At 32.6% G+C, this 18,444-nt stretch overlaps 2 protein-coding genes and 1 long non-coding RNA gene across 4 annotated transcripts; 2 read left to right on the top strand and 1 right to left on the bottom strand.

Annotated features, from left to right (window-relative positions):
- The first annotated feature begins 1,628 nt into the window (after positions 1–1,628).
- Positions 1,629–3,821, top strand: LOC132799515 (uncharacterized). The gene is made up of 3 exons (XR_009634233.1): positions 1,629–2,741; positions 2,914–3,041; positions 3,429–3,821. It is a non-coding gene; the product is annotated as an uncharacterized LOC132799515 (long non-coding RNA).
- A 2,713-nt stretch (positions 3,822–6,534) lies between these two features.
- LOC107427688 (protein EXECUTER 1, chloroplastic) lies at positions 6,535–14,252 on the top strand. Of its 2 annotated transcripts, XR_007243126.2 has the most exons (12): positions 6,536–7,162; positions 7,266–7,382; positions 7,486–7,551; positions 8,305–8,411; positions 9,451–9,532; positions 10,650–11,363; positions 11,507–11,630; positions 11,853–12,022; positions 12,521–12,595; positions 12,708–12,800; positions 12,941–13,087; positions 13,778–14,252. XR_007243126.2 is itself a non-coding variant. In XM_048481366.2 (11 exons), the coding sequence occupies exons 1-11, from the start codon at positions 6,761–6,763 to the stop codon at positions 13,031–13,033; spliced, it is 2,043 nt and encodes a 680-aa protein (XP_048337323.2). In that variant the 5' UTR covers positions 6,535–6,760; the 3' UTR covers positions 13,034–13,092. The 2 variants fall into 2 exon arrangements, 1 of the variants encoding a protein (XP_048337323.2); XM_048481366.2 differs by lacking the exon at positions 13,778–14,252 and having other exon boundaries at positions 6,535–7,162; positions 12,941–13,092.
- A 1,267-nt stretch (positions 14,253–15,519) lies between these two features.
- LOC107427678 (nicotinamidase 1) lies at positions 15,520–17,243 on the bottom strand. Its single transcript, XM_048481367.2, has 5 exons — positions 17,018–17,243; positions 16,586–16,769; positions 16,330–16,463; positions 15,969–16,154; positions 15,520–15,831 (listed from the first exon to the last, which is right to left on the bottom strand). Exons 1-5 carry the CDS (start codon positions 17,156–17,158, stop codon positions 15,739–15,741), a joined length of 738 nt encoding a protein of 245 aa, XP_048337324.2. The 5' UTR covers positions 17,159–17,243; the 3' UTR covers positions 15,520–15,738.
- Positions 17,244–18,444: the final 1,201 nt, after the last annotated feature.

An 18,444-nucleotide genomic window follows, 5' to 3' on the forward strand; every position in this document is an offset into this window, starting at 1 on the left:
CTAACCCAACATGTTTATTAATAGATCAATACGACACGATCCGTTTAACACGATTACTTTAATGGGTCATGTTGACCTATTAATTTGTTAACCTGAAATTGATCCGTTAATCCAAAAATTAACCTATTAACTTGAAAATTAACCTATTTATTTTTGTTTTATTAAAGATTTATTTTTTATCTTTAAAAAATTAATAATAGAAAATTATTTTTATAAAGTTTTTAATTTATAATATTTTTTAGTTATTAAATTTTATATTATAGATAAAATTATAATTTAAATGGGTTGTAATAGGTATATAATCGTGTCGGGTTGAAATTGACACGTTTAATAAATAGGTCATAACGGATCAATTTCGAGTTAAATGGGTCAATCAGAAAATGATACGATTAATAATCATGTTAAACGAGTTGGTCCGATTATAACCCAAACATATTTATTACGTATCGTTTTTTAGTCGTGTTATCGTGTCATGACCTAGATTGACACTTCTAATTTAAGCTGCCATACATGCAAAGAATAAAAAGAAATACAGAATCGTTTGTTTAACTCACATAACTTACTGCAAAAGTAAATAAAGTATGCAACAGGCAATAATATATGTCGATCTATAATATGGGCAATGGATTGAAATGTTAGTATACCTTAAAAAAAATATATATATATATATATATTTATATATATTCATACAACCGTGGAAGGCAAGGTCCTAATATGGTGCAGAATCAGTCCGATGTTCAAAAATTCTAAGAAGGTCTGCAAACATACAAAGAGTAATTACTCATTGATGCACCACCACCAATTCCATCAACTAGCACCACTATTTGCATTTGGATCATCCTCTCCTGCCCGTGTCATTCTTGACCACATAATTCTTTGATCATCTAATTACGATGACAATATGAGATCAGAACATTGTATTCCTAATAATCAACCAATCGAAAAGACTCACTATGGGATAAGATCCTGAGATTTGTGTACTTTGAGACTGGGAATTGATGTCTTGCCCACAATAGCATATAGAAATGAACTTAGATGGCATGGTTCCAATCTTTCTTCTTGAAGAAGAGCATCAGTCCTGTCCTTGGTGGGTTTGCTACGACATGCGCCTTTGCTACTGATAGCTATATTGTCACAGAAAAAATTTGCAAAGTTTGAGGATACTTGAACGTACCACCAGTCTCTTGTAGACAATAAATACACTATGCCAAAATTATATATTTGTATATACATATATATATATATATATAAACAGTCTTGATTTGTTAGGACCATAGTTAACTGATACTAAGATTCACTTTTATATATAGAATTTCAGTCTTCAAGAAATAAAAAAGAAATTAATTACAACCAATATGTCCACCATAATAACTTGACAAATATATTTACTCAATAAATAAACGACAAATGATTTGAAACCATCAGTTACGAAAAATATCAATAGTATTTGTTTTAAAGTTTATAAAAAGAAATAAAATACATGTTTAAGTGGATTCAGATGATATCCAAGCCTACTAAACATTAAAATGAAAGAATATTCATATATATCTATAAATATATATATATATATATATATTTACTGGCAGTGAGTCTAGAATAGGGACCGACCGCACAGAAATCATGCAGACCAAAAACATGCTTATTTTGCTGGCGGTTGCATTGAAATTGATGGTCCAGATTAGATTGCCATTTCCCTCCCATTCCTTTCCTTTCCCACCCATCTCCGGCTGTGTTCGACGCCCATTTCCCACCGTGTTCAAGCAAGCAGCCATCCCATTTCCTTCCTTTCCCTCCTATCTCCCATCTTTCCAGCCAGAAGTAGGGACCGTTCGATAGCCAGAGCCACCGCCGTTCAGCCCATATCGACATCCAAAACCCACGACCAGAAAGAGCCACCGTTCAAGCCAATGTTCGTCCGAAACCCACTGCCCAGGCTACCGCTCAGAGAGACCATCTTTCTCTTTTTGATCTTTTTCCTCAACGAACAGCAGCGATTATGTTAAGGCTAGGGTTTTTAAATACATTATTCAAATTTTTCATTCAATTTTTTATTTTTTATTATTTTTTGGGTTTTGATCGATCTTATTCTTTTTCTATATATTGATTTATTTATTTTTGAGATTCTCTATCATGAATATAGGTTTTTGAATTTGTATGTAAGATGCACCATCAGAGACACCATCGACAAGGTTCTCGTCCTCTGATTGTTTGTCTCCTTCTCGACGATGTCGTATGCCCCCCCCCCCCCCCCCCTTCTTTTTCTTTGGGTTTCCTTTTTGCTATTTTGCTTGATTCTGTGTAATTTGTGAATTTTTGGTACTATACTGCTATCTGAACCAGCACCCCAGCTTTCTAAGTTCGCAACCATCGTACTTGTTGACATGGATTCGGAGGACGTTCAACCAGGAACCTAGAATTCTGCTACTCTCTCTGTATGTTTATTCCAATTTATATACAGTATCAGAGGAAACAGTGCTGAATACCAGAGGGAGATTTCTTTTGGAGAGGATGTTGTGATTGTGGCGTAGGTTATTGATTTCGTAATTTCAGATAATTTAATAGCAACTCTCTTTTCTTTTCATTTTTTTTTTTTTAATGGAAGCTTTTGTCTTTCATTATCTCCCATAATTCGCTACAAAAATCATGGCAAAGATAGTGCATACCGCACTGCCATTTCCAAATCGAATTAGGGTGGTTTCAAGGACACACTTCCTGATGATTTGCTTGCTGCTATTTCGAAGGTTGGATACCTTTGATCAACTTTATTTAAAATTTTCTACAATTTTCAATAATAAATGTTTAGAACGAAGATTGGTTCTGCTGCTTGGAGATTATGCTTTTCTGGAAGTTTGGTTAGTGTGAAGCTATAGTTTTTATAATTTTGCACTTATATATTGAAGCTTATCAATGCAGGCAGTGATAGAGAAAAACAAATTTGAATACAGGTGAAGTAGGAGACGTAGTTATTGGCACAGTTTCAGCACCTGGTTTGCAGAGAGCAACTGAATGTAGGAAGGCGGCATTTTATGTTGGATTCCCCGGTAACTTTTCTTTATTTTTCCTTTTAAATTTATGTTTTATCAAATTAATGTGCAGTTCTTCACTACATTGTTTTGAACTTGATAAATTCTACTTCATGGTATAAGACTACACAACTTGTATTTTAGGGTGTTCATTACCTGTATTTGGAACCCATATTGTAAACTAGGATTGGATCAATAATGAGTAATCGAATATTACAAGTTACTCTTCAAGTTTTCAATATTATAATCTTTCTTGGACATTTGGTGCCCTGATGTAAGATTCTATTTAGCTTATATTTCCACTTTACTGTTTAAAACAGAAACAATGCTCATAAGAACCATCAACAGAAAATGTTCATGAGGCCTTTAGGCTCAACTTTTGGTTCTGACCATTTTTGTATTCAGTGCAGGAATTGGAACAGTATTGGAGTCCATGACAATAAATAAAATGAATAGGGTTACTAAAGTTAACCCAAAAGTATATTTCAAAGGCTACATTTTTGTTCTTCATTTCTTTTTCTTCTTCGAAAAATGATTGAAGTTGAATAACTTGTTTGGTGTATGATACGGTGTCAAGAGGTGGAGATCTTTACACATGCCCGTGATTTTCTTCTTCCTGATGGTATTACATCTGAAAATGTCGTACAACGTTATAGTGTGACACGTGAAGAGTAGGATATGACTACTATAAGGTCTATAGATTTAAATTGTATCTTTATAATTAATTATATCTCAATTAATTAAATTAACAGAATGTCAAAATGCAATCTCCAAAAGAAATTGCGTTTTAATGTGAACTTTTTCGGAACTATCTTTGAATGATCTATGAAGAGAGTTTGAGTCATATAGTAAAGTTGAAATCTCATCCTAAATAGTAACTGAACAAAATGCCAAAAAGGAAGGGTAGAAAAAATAGAAATGACGAGACCATCGCGATGTCATGTCACTCCAAATTGATCATGACATAAACATCTTTCACACTTTCAAATCACGTTAAGGAAGTCCACGTGTTTAGATTTGTTCAAAGTAATTTAATCAGACACATTGGGAGCCAGATTGATTTAACTGATTTTTCACACTATGCAATTGTATTTTTAAGAAAGTATAAAGAACAGGTGGCTTATATAGAATGTTATGGAACTAGTGAAGTGAAATATAATAAACTAACCCGAATTAATTAATGCATCGGACAAACAGAATTTAGCAAGCATGGATCCTTATGAATTTGGAGTCTATATCAACATTTTAATATAGTAATACAATATAAATTATTTACATTAAATTGATAGATAATATGATAATATGTTTGAAAAATAAATATAAACTTATACTATTATATAATTGAGAATATTAAATAAATTTTATATAAGTTTCTTTTTCATATAAAACTATATCATTAGTATATTTAAAAAAAAAAAAGCATATCACAATTTATCCAAAATTAAGAAAGTCAAAAAAACTAATATAATATTAATATATTGAAATCTTATGAAGTATTTGTTTGGTTACTCCTTAAATTTTATAATAATTCTTTTTACATGGAAAAGTTTCTAACCAAATTTGATTGAACGTATTAAGATTCCTAGTTTGAATTCAACAATGAAAAAAAGAAAAAAAACAAAAAGTGCGTATAGGAAAAGAAAAAGAAAAAAATTGTTATTTATTAAAATATTAAGAAATCACCCATAACAATTTAAATGATTATTTTAAAAGTTCACTTTTAGTATAAAAAAATATGGATAATTACAAAAACTTTAACTTTCCTTCTAATTATAAATTTTTTTATAATCATCCTTGTGTTTTGTTTTTTTTCATATACTTCGTTTCTAGTTTCATTTTCTTTTAAGATTATCCCTTCCCAACATAAAAAGATAATTTTATCCAAAATTAATTAGTTAAAAGATCATAACACCCATCTAATTGACATAGATTATGCATTAAAATCAAACCATTAATGACTTTTAAATACTTGTATTGAAATACTAATCATAACTCAAAATTTATCCTCAATCAATTTCTGATGGTTATGCCTTCTACATGTAATGTTTGTTGTGCTTTCTTAAATTGCATACCTATACAAGGATTTAAGTTTCGATCGATATTTGCAATCAAATATGAAAATTGCATCATTTTTATTCTGATTTCAATTCTAATATCAACATTGACTTGGAATATCGAGGTTGTAGCTAAAATATATAATATGAGATAGAAAAAAATACATATAAATATAATTTAAGCATAGGTAAATCTTACAAACCATAATTACATTTAAGAAACGGTACATATATGCTAAATAATTACATTTAAGAAACGGTACATATATGCTAAACTTTATTTGAAAATAAGAATAAAGAATCAAAATAGAGAAATAGTGAGCGATTTTACCTAGAATGCTTGGCCAAATTGGATATTCCTAAATAATATAATATACTGAAATCCATCTATCATAAGAGGAAACATAAAAAAGAAAATAGGTAAATGATTCAAATTTTTTTTTTTTAAAAAATTTTAAGTAATAGGTAGATGATATCTAATGAACAACTGATGTTGTGTTCCAATGTTTTAGTAAATTTTATCCTTGAAGATAAATTTTAAGGCTAAGATGATTGTTTGATTATAAGTTTTTAAAGATTAAATGGTAAATAATATGTTTTAATTAGATAGGTATTGTAATTTTATAATTTATTAATTTTAGATGGAAATTATCTATTTTTTGTTGAAAAAAATATACCTTTCTAAAAGGATAGAAAGAAAGATGAATCTAAGAGGGATGTATTCAATTTAGAGTTTGATGGATTTAAAATGAATTATAGACTTTAAAGGATTTGATGGATTGTTATGAAATTCTACAGACTCCATAAAGATTTTGTAAGAATCCAATAAAATTTTTAGATTTAAAGGTGGATTTCATATTGACAATTTTTTTCACAATTTTCCTATTAAAATATTTTCAAATCCATTAAAATCCATCATTTTTTAAAGTCTTTTAAAATCAATGACTTTTTGAATACCATCAGATTTTAAAAAAATTATATAAAGTCCTAATTGAATACATCTAGATTTTAAGAGACTTTTATAAAATCCATAAAAATCTGAATTGAATATCATTAGATTTGTATGAACTCTTTAAAATCTAAATCGAATACCTCAAAACTTTAAAAGATTTTTAAAATCTTTCAAATTTTAAATTGGATACATCCCCTTAAAATGAAAATTTATGAAAAAAAGAAAAATAAAATTCAAGAGTGGTTATAAAAAAAAATTTCAAAGATTTTCTAATTAATTTTTAAATAAAAATAAAATGAAATATTTTGATTAAAATTTATTAATATCATCAATTATAATAAACAGTAAAATTTAAAAAATTAGTACAACTTTCTGAACAAAATTAACTAGGAAATTGTAATTTTGTAAAATTGAGACAGGAATTAAAGTGAAAGGCAAAATTTGTAAAATTTTTAAAATGTTTATGTATTTTGAGTTTCTGACTTTTCCGTATGTTAGAAAAAGATTTGTTTCTTCCTTATCCCATCCGAAATTGGCCACACAAACCAAACCAAACCAAACCAAGTAACAAAGAAACGAAGAAGAAGAAGAAGCAGACCAAACTCACCAACACAAACACCTGAAGAATCAAAACCCCACCAAATCTCCTTTTTGATTACAAAAAAACAATTTCTTTTCTCTCTTCTATTTTTCTCTGAAATTCCCAATCAAAATCCAATAAGTATTCATCCATGGCTTCCGTATCTGCTCCAACCCCTCACAAGCTCGCATTCCCAAACACCAATTTCCCTCTCAAAAGACCATCTTACCCTTCTCACTCCCATTCCTTTCTCTCTAGGGTTCCCGATTCCGCTTCCTGTCGATGCCACAATTCCTCTTCTTCTTCCTCTCCTTCTCCTTCCGACTCCGTCCGCTGGCACTGGCGATGGGACACCGCCTTCTCCGATGTCATCAAGACCGCCATCAAACGCTTCGATTCCTACCTTAACCGCTCCCACGACGGTCCTGGCGTTGTTTCCGATTGCGACGCCCCTGACCCGCCGGAGCCGGACGAGCCCGTTTGGGATTGGGATCGATGGCGTATGCATTTCCGTGAGGTCGACGACCAAGAGCGTCTTCTCTCGGTTTTGAAGGTATTGCTGAATAAAACGAACGAAAAATTCCGAATCATTTTTTATTTTTTTATTTTTTTATTTTTGGCTTTGAATGATGTATTTGTTTGTGTGTGTGAAACAGTCACAGTTGGGTCATGCTGTAAATAGAGAGGATTTCAGAGATGCTGCGAAGCTCAAGGTGGCAATTGCAGCTGCGGCTACAAACGACACTGTTGGCAGAGTCATGTCTAAGCTAAATGTGGGATTTTCTTAACTTGCATTTAATTTTTTTGTTTTTTTTTTTGTTTGTATATTCTACAAAGTCTATGCTGCTTTTGATCCATTGTTTCTTTCATTTACAGAGAGCTATAGAGGAAGAGAGGTACAAGGATGCTGCCTTTGTAAGAGATAATGGGGGTGCTGGATTGGTGAGTCAAAACTGAAATAAATTTCTCAATAAACAATAATGGTGTGCAAATTTGTGTTGTTGGAGGAAATTTATTGCTATGTTGATGATAAAAATCATAAATCTTGTTATTTGATTTTGTATTTTGGAGTTTTTTCCTTCATATTTTCATCTGGTTGTGCCTGTTTCTCATAGTTCAATCGATTAAATAGAGTAAATAGCTTTCTTTATCAGAAATATTGGGTTACTTTTACTTTTAAAAAATATAAAAGGATTATGGAGCCAATGTTTGATTCTGGTTCATGGCAGACGTTAGACTGGGCTCTGCTGCGGCTTGTTTATATGTTTTTCTTTACGATAAGCAAAAACTATTTTCCTTTTTGTGCTTTGTTGCCTATCAGGATTTTCAACTTGTTAAGAAATTCAGATGCAGTTTTGTTTAAGGAGTTACTGAGTTAGTGAACAATATTCCTTAGGGCAGAGGTTCCATTTTGTCATGCGAATTTAATTTTGTTTGTCTGATTCTCTTTTTCCATTAAAATGGATTTATTTTTCTTCTGTTAGATAAATCATGAACTAATGGGCTTGATTTAATATTTTATTTGCTTAGTATTTTTATTTTTTCTTTTGGTACAGAATATTGACTAGGCATTACTAAATCATTGTACCGTCTTTTCCAAAGAGATTTTGTTGTTAATACTTAATACCATTTAAGGTTCCTTGTTGTATAACATGTTCTGTTTTAATGTAATTTGGATTTTCTTCTGGCTTTCAGGTTGGATGGTGGACTGGCATTTCAAAAATTAATAATGATTCTCATGGTATGATAATTCGAATAACTGCAGAGCATGGAAGATATGTTGCAAGAAGTTACAGTCCAAGGTATGTTCTTTTAGTTGCTGGTAGAAGAGTCCTATTTCGACTTTTATTTATTATTTTTTATTATTTTTTTTTCCCCCTAAAATTGAAAAACCGAAAGAATCATTAGCAGTGCTAGCTTCTTAGCCAGAAGCAAGCCCCAGCTTCTGTGTTTTACTCTTTGTCTTTTAACATTATATGCCAATCTAGTTGGATGGAATGATTGGAAGTTTGGAGGAACCAGAACAAATATGAAGAAGTATGGTAAGATAAGAAAGCAAACAGTGGAGGCATATTAACATTGAAAGTTTATGGACTATAATGAGTATAATTAATTCTGGGATCTGATGATAAGGTAGCAAAAGTTGGTAAATGCCTTGTAGGGTGGATAGGACGTACATTGAAAATCTGTGCTCCTTTGGAACTGTCAGCAAAATTAAAAAATTCAATATACAAACAGTTTCCTTTACCCTTCAAAATAAGAGATCTTAACATCATTATTGTGCTTTATTTTGAATGTAGTTTTGATTATATTAGATATAGCTATATCTTGTTTAATTTTTATACTTTGAGCTGCAACAATTTTTGTTTCTGTCATTCAACTCCTCTCACCGGTTAAAACTTAAAACCATTTAATTCAACAATTTAGTCACATGACTGACATGCTATAAGATTCTTTAGATGGTTCTCATAACTTTGACTCTAGACAATATTATATATATATATATATATATATATATGAAATTCACCGAAAATACACACACACACACACACACACACACACACACACACACACACACACACACACATATCAGTTAGGCTTTAATGAGGGATCCCTAATTTAGTTAGATAATGAGGGAAGCTTATGTTACTGATGCTTAGTCTTTAGATGTATTGACAATTGTTATGCTATCAATTTCATTCTAGTCATGGTGCTGTAATACATGCTGCTTATGCAGTTACGTTTCTTTAAAAGATCCATTATGATGAATTTTAAAGGGCTTATGTTGCTCCACCTTACATTTGTAGCTTCATTTTGTTTTTGTTTTTTCTTTCTTCTCAGGCAGCTTGCTACTGCTGCAGCTGGCGTTCCCTTGTTTGAGATTTTCCTGACAGTGAGTAAGAAGGGTGAATACAGACAGCAGGTATCTTCTTTTTCCGCTTAATTAAATGTTGCTTTGGTATCTATTTTAGGCTCAACCAAAATTAATATGATGCATCAATGGAACTTGCTGAATTTTTACATATAAATTAATTGAGAGGTGTTTGATGTCCAATAAATTCGGATATCTTTAGTTCTGCAGTCCTGTATTGCAATCCACATGCAAGCTAGAGCGATTAAAAGAAATGAGGAAGGAAAGTTGGACCATGTAATTTGTTTTCATACTTGAGGTTTACTCTGCAATTTTTTTTTTTTCTACTGAAGTGTATTAAGTGCTTTGAATCCCAAACATTTGGTTAATTTTCTCTTTCTTTATGCTAAGAACATGAAGTGCCTCATCTTCCTACCCTAGCATGTCTATTCTCTACATGTATAAAAGAGAATAAAAGTAAAGTTTTATGGACACTTCTAACGGTTGGACTTTGGTTTTCGATCCATTTTTTATGTAGTTACTGAAGGTCACTTGTTATTGGTCCTGCTTAATAAAAATCTCAGCTAAAATTTCCCTGAGACCTTAGTGGGGGTTGAGCAAGAGAAAAAATATTTGGCCAACGCACTTTCTCCGTACCCATCAAATGATGCTCATTCCCTCCTTAACCATGCCTGTTTGCTGAACGCTGGATTCTCTTTAATCTCTTTGCTTGGGATGCTGGGATTTATAGAGGGTCTTCTAGTAATGGTGACCAAACATCCATTGGTATTCTCTATTCTGCCTGACCAATATCATTATAAATCTCTCCACCACTCACTTTAAATACCATTTTAGCAACTTGCTGCTCAATCCCAATTATGCAGATAAGTTAAGCTAGTATGAAAAGTTGTTGGAGTCTCTTATTCTTTGTTGCTTGGATGTTGATGGAGGCTTATCCTTTCACTTCAGCAGCCAGGTATGCAAGGATTCTTGTGTGTCTGCCTGCTTATATCAATAAATAATTGCAGATGTACATGTGTGTGCATGTAGGCCTCCATTTGACAGGTTTTACCTCCTTTTTTTTTTTTTTTTTTTTTTTTTTTTGGGTCCCTGTTTTTGAATTATGTTTTAATTGTTTGTAGATTCTAGAATGTGTTATATTATCCTAGAGTAATTTCTTTATGTGCAGGCTGTATATCTAAAGAGGGGAGGTGTTGTTCAAGATTCTTCAGTTTTCTCATCAGATTCCGCCAGCACCTTTAATCCATTGGATTCAACTGGAGATAAAAGCGATTTACTTGTTGCTGTTAATGAAGATACTGGAAGCGAAGATGATGATGACAAGGATGATTCTGATCAAGCTGAAGGATTTTCTGGCTTTCAGAATATCTTGAAAGATATGATCCCTGTTGTGAAGGTCAAGGTTTTCAAAGTCACAGCACCAGGGAAGGTGGACAGGGATCTGATATCTAAAGTGATTGAGCAGATAATTGAGGAAGATGATGAAGATAAGGACAATGAGACAGAAAGTTTAGAGACAGAGGAGGAAATCAAGGGTGAAATTGATCAAGAAAGTGACATGATTGAATTGGATGCTGGCACTGGAATTGGTGAAAGTGAAGAGCGAAATGAAATTTCAGTTAAGGTTGTAGTTGATGGTCTTGTGCAGAAAATGTCAAATGCCGTGCCAGCAAAAGATTTGCTTCGGGTGCCTGCTAAGCTGGAGAAGAAGGGAAGGTCATCATTTTCTTTTTCAATAGAGAAAGATGTTAATCAACAAGACTCCCATGACAAGGAGCAGGCTTCAGTAGATAAAAAAAGTAGACGTAGAAGTCGTCGTAGCATTGATCATCTTATGTTAGATCTCACTAAGTTTATTGATAGAGAGAAAATACCAATGAAGGTGAAATCAGATTCCTGCTTGCCATATCTTGTATTCATTTTGTATAAGACGTACTGGCTTATTATTTTATTTAAGTTTTGATATCTTTGTGGAGAAAATATCTAATGATTTCCTCGTATATAATCATGTGTTTTCAATATCAGGTGCTCAAAGATGTCAGTGAATTGATAAATCTCACTTTTAGTCAGGCTCAGGACCATCAACCACTGTCTGGATCAACAACCTTCAATCGTATTGAGTTACCAGCTTCCTCAGATCCTTTAAATGGTAATTTATCTTTTATTTTCATCTCTGTGTTAATTTATGATACTCTTAAGTTAGATTAGAGCCGTTTTTTGAGATATGCTGGATTGGAGCCATTGTTTGAGATATGCTGTTTATAGTATATTTTCATGTTTTTATTCTCCAACCTTTGCTATGCTATATTCTGTTTAAGATCCTTAAGTGTGCCTTGTATAATATACATTGAAAATGAATTCATCTTATTAGGTCTATACATTGGTGCACATGGGCTCTACACTTCTGAAGTCATTCACCTGAAACGAAAATTTGGTCAATGGAAGGAGGATAGTGGAACTAATGATCCTTCGAATCTTGAGTTCTATGAGTATGTAGAGGCCTTAAAAATCACTGGGGATCCTTATGTACCTGCTGGCCAGGTAACTTCTTAAAACTGGATTAATCTGTCACTTATTTGGAATTTTAGGTTTGGTGTGTAGCTTATGACTTAAACTTATTTCTTAGTACTGCCTGCTGCTCTGCTGTACTAGTCTTTCTAAACGTCCTTGATTACTTTTGCTCCATTCCTAAGAACTTGGATTATGTTTTGAGAGATTTAGCTACTAGGAAATTCTCCAAGACTCGGCTTCTTTGCTTGGGTGGCAGTTTTGGAGAGATTTTCACAGTTGCCAACTTAATGGAAAAGAGATTTTGCCTGTGGGTAATAGAAGTTTCCTTCAAGAAGTGTAGCATCCTATTATTGAGATTGAGGACTACTTTATGATGGTGTTTTCATGGATATCTGCCCATCCCACATTTTCCCTTTTTCCTACCATTGATTTTTTATTTAATTTGGTTTTGCTGTTCTATTAAGTTTTACTGATTAAAGAGGAAAAGATAATATACCTTGATTCTGATGTAGAAATTGGTCTGTGCAGGTAGCATTTCGCGCAAAGGTTGGGAAAAGGTACCAACTTCCTCATAAAGGGATCATTCCAGAAGAATTTGGAGTGGTATGCTGTCAGCTTATCAAATCAAATTTCATAATTTTTTATACTTTCCCCTCTCCTCCTTTTGGTTTTAGTTTTGTTGAAGAGCACTTCATAATCTTATTTGACAACTCAGATTGCTCGGTATAAAGGACAAGGGAGACTTGCTGCACCAGGCTTTCGGAATCCTCGATGGGTTGATGGTGAACTTGTTATACTTGATGGGAAGGTTAAATTTCATTTTCATCTTATGTAGTGTTTTACCATATACATTATGTTGTTATCAGAAAATATAGTTTGTATTGCCATTTATAGGATACTAACTGTTGATGGTTTTTTTTTTTTTTTTTTTTTTTTTTCAATTTGCAGTACATAAAAGGGGGGCCTGTTGTGGGATTTGTATATTGGGCCCCGGAGTCTCATTTCTTGGTGTTCTTTAATCGATTGAGGCTCCAAGAGTAAATTTTCATTGTACATATTATTCAAGATTCTTGATTTTTCATTCAGTTTTGCAGGGTAAGTTCCCATGCTTTAGAAAGATCTGAAGTATATATATTTTGAAGTGGTGCTGATGTATTTATTTTAATACTGGAGTGATAACAATATTTTAAATTCTCTAATATTATATTATGTCCATTCTCATACATTTCTAGTTTGAAACGGTAATCCAAGGGTAGTTGTTGTAAGACTTGCTTGTGTAAAATGTACACTATTTTCTTAAAACATAATGTGAGCCCTTTAGCATTAGGGACTATATTATATTTTGGAACCACAATTACATTATTTAGTGGCCAGGAAAAAGGTGTACCCTATAATTGTCTATATGGTATCTGTTGCAGGATTTAGCAATATCTCATCTAGTTGATATATTGTGCACAATACTTTGGGTAACTTTTCAGAAGGTGATTTAGTTTGTGGTGAATCCTTTATTAGTGGCCTATCCATTCGGGCAAAAACAAAGTGTAAAACTTAGACTACAAAGTCTTTCCATTCCACTTTTTCTACATTAAATGCATGCTATTAAGTCACACATTTTTGTTATTAATGTGGTATACGAATTTAAACTTTAAATTCTAGATAGAACTACTTTTCATGTTGAGATCATTATTGGAAGGTTTTTCTTTGTCACTTACATTGCTAAAATGTATTCAATTACAAGATGGTATAAGGCTCTGATATAGGTTTTTTATTATCTTTGTTTTGTAGCTCTGAAGATATTGCTAAAATTCCTAAGTTAAGCATGCAGAAATTTTGAGATCTTTGATGTGTATTCAATGCTTACTCAACTGAATGGTGCACTTCACTGACCAAGCAGAAGTAATCACTGAGGTTTTGGAACACAATATTGGCCTTTCTGTTGCTCCTCGTTTTGGAAATCATATACCCATCAATGTATGTATTTAAATTTTTTATTTGCGTCCCAGCTCTTAGGTCCTTTTTATACTTTTTGAAGTTGATACCCCATAAATTTTGACTCTTATTGCTCGTATCACTTTGATAGTTCCAATTGATAGGTGGTATAAGAACTTAGGAATTGCCTGAGGTAGAGAAGTGATAACTTGAAGCCTGTAAATTGCCTATTATGTAACTTTAAATTTCAAAGTAAGCCTTATGAAATCAATTACATTATTATCTTGTATTCCTTTCTGCATTTTTAATGGAAGGGCCACGTTTACTATAATCTCTGTTGAATGCTATTTCATTATTTATTTATTTATTTATTACTTTGGACTTAAATTTTGTAGCATATGAAAATAGCGTGTTTTCCTTGGTGAAAAATGAAGTGTGTTTAAAAGTATATTTGTAACGACTATATAGGGGTCTTATTAATGAGAATAGTACTATTCTGTGGTTGTATAGTTGTGGGGATGTTACTCAGATGGCGGTTTAAGAGAATAACTATGGCATGTTGCATCAGATTAGCTGGAGCACGTCTTATTATAAAATGAAGTACAGTATGGAGTACATCTTGTTTTCTAAATAGTTTTGCATTGCTTATTACCCCAAAAAAAGGAAAAAAAAAATAGTTTGCATTGCATATGGTATTCATTATTTTTTATTTTTTATTTTTTTATTTTTGATTTTCAGAATTGTCATGACTAATGATGTCAGAATGATACCTTTGCCTTGCTAAAGCTTAAATTTTTTGTCATTGTGGGTGATTACAGTATGTTTAGAAAGCTTATATTCACGAAAAGAAGAATCAAATTGAAAGTAAGTTCACTGTTAGTTGTGAGTCCATACGATGCAGTTTTATGGTTCAACAGAGAAAGAACACATTCTTGCATTTTTTATGTCTTGCCTTTCTCTGTGAAGGGCAAAAATCCTTTTTAACTGCAGGCAGCATTGACCCATAATGTCAGGTTTGTTCTGTATTACCTTGTCTTCTTTTTCTGTTCTATGAATAGGTCAATTGTAAAGATAACTTATAATAAATATTTTTGTTCATATTATATGCTATGCAGTCCTGTATCTGGGTAGCTTTCTATAAAGAAAATTCATTTCTGCGCCTCTTCTGACCTGCTTTCCGTTTTTAGTATGTAATACATCTTTCTGATGCAAATGTTTATGTTAAAATGACATGAGCTTCTGTTATGATTTTCCCTGCTGGAAAGTGCATGGCATAGGAGAGGTGTGAGGTTATTATGTAAAAATATTTCCTCTTAGATAGGATATTATTTGAAGGTGTCATAGCTTATTATGGAGAACATTATGTGACAAACTCAACCGAGTCCCTAAGGGTTTGGGCAACGTTCGTCTGGTGTGATTAACCCCCAGACTATTGTAACCTTTTGTTTTGATTAATGATGAGAAACTGTTTGATTCAAGTCTCCCCATCTTTCAATGTCGTTGACCGTAGAAATTTTACGTAACGGTTGAGCTCAACAACGGTTAAAGAATGAAAAGCACTGTGCATTCTTAAGCCTCCCTGTTAACATAACCATGTGTAGTGGTGAATACTTGTTTATTCTGCATGGTTCATTCATCATACGCAAGGTTACAAGCAAAGTGCACAATTTTATATATGTTTCCATCAGCAAATTCTATCTATATATCTCTTACATAGCTTTTTCCATATATATTGGATCACCCAGAATTGGACTCAAGCTATGCCCACCGTTTATTTAAATTTATAGAGCTATCCTTTAAAAGGTAGATGATGGGTTTCATGGTTTTTCAGCTGTGATGAAGGACACACTGTTTGCTATTTTGGCACCTCTTTCTTTGGCCATGTACAAGCCTACATGGTGCATGAACTCCTGCCAAATTAAACATGAGCTAAACTTAATTTGGATTTCTACTTTTCGGCGCAATATTTTATCAAAAAGCATAGACAGACTTGGAGAAATCTCTATGGAGTACCGTGATTAGTATCTTTTAGTAGTATCGTTATTACCTGGGGATGAGCTAAAGCTCCTTTAGTATTTCTCGCAACTTGAAGCGAAACATCAAAGGTAGCACAGGCTCGTGAATAGACCACTACATCCTTTAGAGGCTTAAGCAAACCAAGGTTTCTTGCTGATAATGTTGAGCATACGAAGTCCAGCACACATATGTCTGTGCATATCCCTACAACCAGTAACTTCACCAGCAAAAAAACACTCAAAATTATATTACAAATATGCGGTCTCTTAAGAGATCGATTTTGATAAGTTTAAATTAAGGACTAATTAGTCTTTTAAAAACAAATCCGAAGAGTTATTATATAGCACACTGAGATGTTAAGAGACTAGATGAACACAAATAATAAAGCTTACAGTTTTGATCTGATTTTTGGTCACCCAATCAACAAAAACGTTTGAACCATCTGCCTCAATCGAACCCAGAAATCCATCAAAGCAATCTTTGCGTCTGATGGTGACATTTGATTCATTCTCCAACCATCTTAGAGCTGAATTACAAAACCAGGTTAGTTGAATTCTGAGATATGTGTGCTTTATAAAGTAAATAAATTTAGGATTTTGGAGTTTATTATGTTTTGGTGGGGAGAGAGATGCAGAAACAAATACACACCAGGGACCAAATTGGATTCGTCAGTTCCAGCAATACAGTGAGGAGGATAAGGGTCCTCTGGTTTGTTTGGATGGTGAGAATCTAGGAATGCCATAACTGGCCATTTTTTATTGCAGAAGAGTCTGGCTATTCCTTCTGACTCACTGATCATTCCTGATATCTGCCTATTGGGTTCTCTTGGAGCCTGGAAAACATAAACAAACACCCACACAAAAGGTATAAAAATCCAACCAAACATGGAAATTAGATGGGGAAAAAAAAAATGTTTCAAAAGTTTAAAGTTAACCAGGAGATCATATAGTGGAAGAGGATGGAGATATAAAGAAACCAAAGTGAAAAACCAAAACCAGCCGATCCGTCCCCCCCCCCCCCCCCCAAAAAAAAAAAAAAAAAAACTAAAAAAAAATAAATTATAATTTGAGAGTTACTTACCAGATTTCCAGCACCGACAGTACAGAAGCCATTGATTATATCCACAAGAACAAGGCCAGTCACAGCATCTTCGGGCAAATTTACGGATTCCTGCTCAAGTGGAATCTCATTTCTTAGAATATCAATTGTCTGAAACACCATTTTGTTTTTCTCCACTGCTCGAAAATTTGACTACTTTACAGAGCAAGCAAAGTGGAACTGAAATTATTACGAGAAATGATTGTCGCATTTTATATAGGCTCTGATGTGGAATTAGGACTTTCCATGTGAGTCTAAATGCTAAAGTCCAAACCAACCTAGATTTTTTTATTCTCCTTTAGTAGACAAGTCAAAAATGGATAAGATCAAATCCTCAATGCAATTACGTTTCCAACTGGATTGGAATATTGTATAGTAAAATAGTTTTCAGGATGAGGCATTGCTGTTTTTATATTAAAATACAGACTCTTATGAGTCTATATGGAATATATAAATGAAAAATTATTGTAGTGCAGCAAACCATAGCCATAAAAGGACTCAAAAAGTGAACAAAGTGGCATGACTTAGCTAATATAAGTTGGTTTATTTCCTTGACGGACCCAACTAACGGAGTTGGTTTTATGCTGTTTTTTAATTTTGTTGCAGGTTGTTCTCGTAGTCAAATCCGTTTTTAGTTATATTTGTTTAGAATCTGCATAGAACAGCCTAATAGCAAAACTATTATTTTCTATAGCAAAGATTCAGAATTCAAATATTCAATTTTTAGGATAAAAAAACAAGAACAAAAGAACAAAAACAAGACTTAACTTCAACTATTTAACCAGCATATACACTGGTCATGGGTCTTTTTATTGCACCAAACAGTATTATAAAACTTTCAGTACACATATTAACATTTTGATTGTTCTCATTTATTTTTTGTTTAACAAACATGATACTATCAATTCATTTGCTAAAAGAAAATTTATATTTCCTAAAATAAATTAACATTGTGGGATATAATTGGATTAGCATGTTTCATGACAAACAACCTTCAAATTGGGTCAGGTTTGGTGATTAATAATGATGGTAGCCAAATTTTTGTTCCACCACAACAAAATTCAACAATGCAAGAATATAATTCACCAAAAAAAAAATACAAAATGTAACAATATAAATATGCAGACACCCCTTTTTTAAGCCGGAAACTGACTTTTCATGACATTGACTAGTAGTGGAAATTTGGGTCTTGCAAAGTATATTTTTAAGTGCAGTCCAATTTTGGCTAACGTCACAACAAAATAATTGCACTTCTTGTCGATTATTTATTGATCTTATCATCTTGTTGTTAGCGAAAAATAAAATTAAAAAAAAAAAAAAAAACTATCTCATCGTCTGTTGTAGTTGGAAAATGATAGCATAATTTTTTTTCTTAGAAAAAAGAAAAGTTAATTAATACATCACAATTA

The sequence above is a fragment of the Ziziphus jujuba genome, chromosome 9 (assembly GCF_031755915.1).
Source record: "Ziziphus jujuba cultivar Dongzao chromosome 9, ASM3175591v1".
NCBI classification, from domain to species: Eukaryota; Viridiplantae; Streptophyta; class Magnoliopsida; order Rosales; family Rhamnaceae; genus Ziziphus; species Ziziphus jujuba.

Coding starts and splice junctions, on each gene's coding strand:
- LOC107427688 (XM_048481366.2), top strand. CDS start 6,761: ATGGCTTCCGTATCTGCTCCAACCCCTCACAAGCTCGCATTCCCAAAC. Junction 7,163..7,265: donor GTCTTCTCTCGGTTTTGAAG/GTATTGCTGAAT, acceptor TGTGTGAAACAG/TCACAGTTGGGTCATGCTGT. Junction 11,364..11,506: donor GAGAGAAAATACCAATGAAG/GTGAAATCAGAT, acceptor TTTCAATATCAG/GTGCTCAAAGATGTCAGTGA.
- LOC107427678 (XM_048481367.2), bottom strand. CDS start 17,158: ATGGTGTTTCAGACAATTGATATTCTAAGAAATGAGATTCCACTTGAG. Junction 16,770..17,017: donor CTGTCGGTGCTGGAAATCTG/GTAAGTAACTCT, acceptor TATGTTTTCCAG/GCTCCAAGAGAACCCAATAG. Junction 16,464..16,585: donor CGAATCCAATTTGGTCCCTG/GTGTGTATTTGT, acceptor TTTGTAATTCAG/CTCTAAGATGGTTGGAGAAT.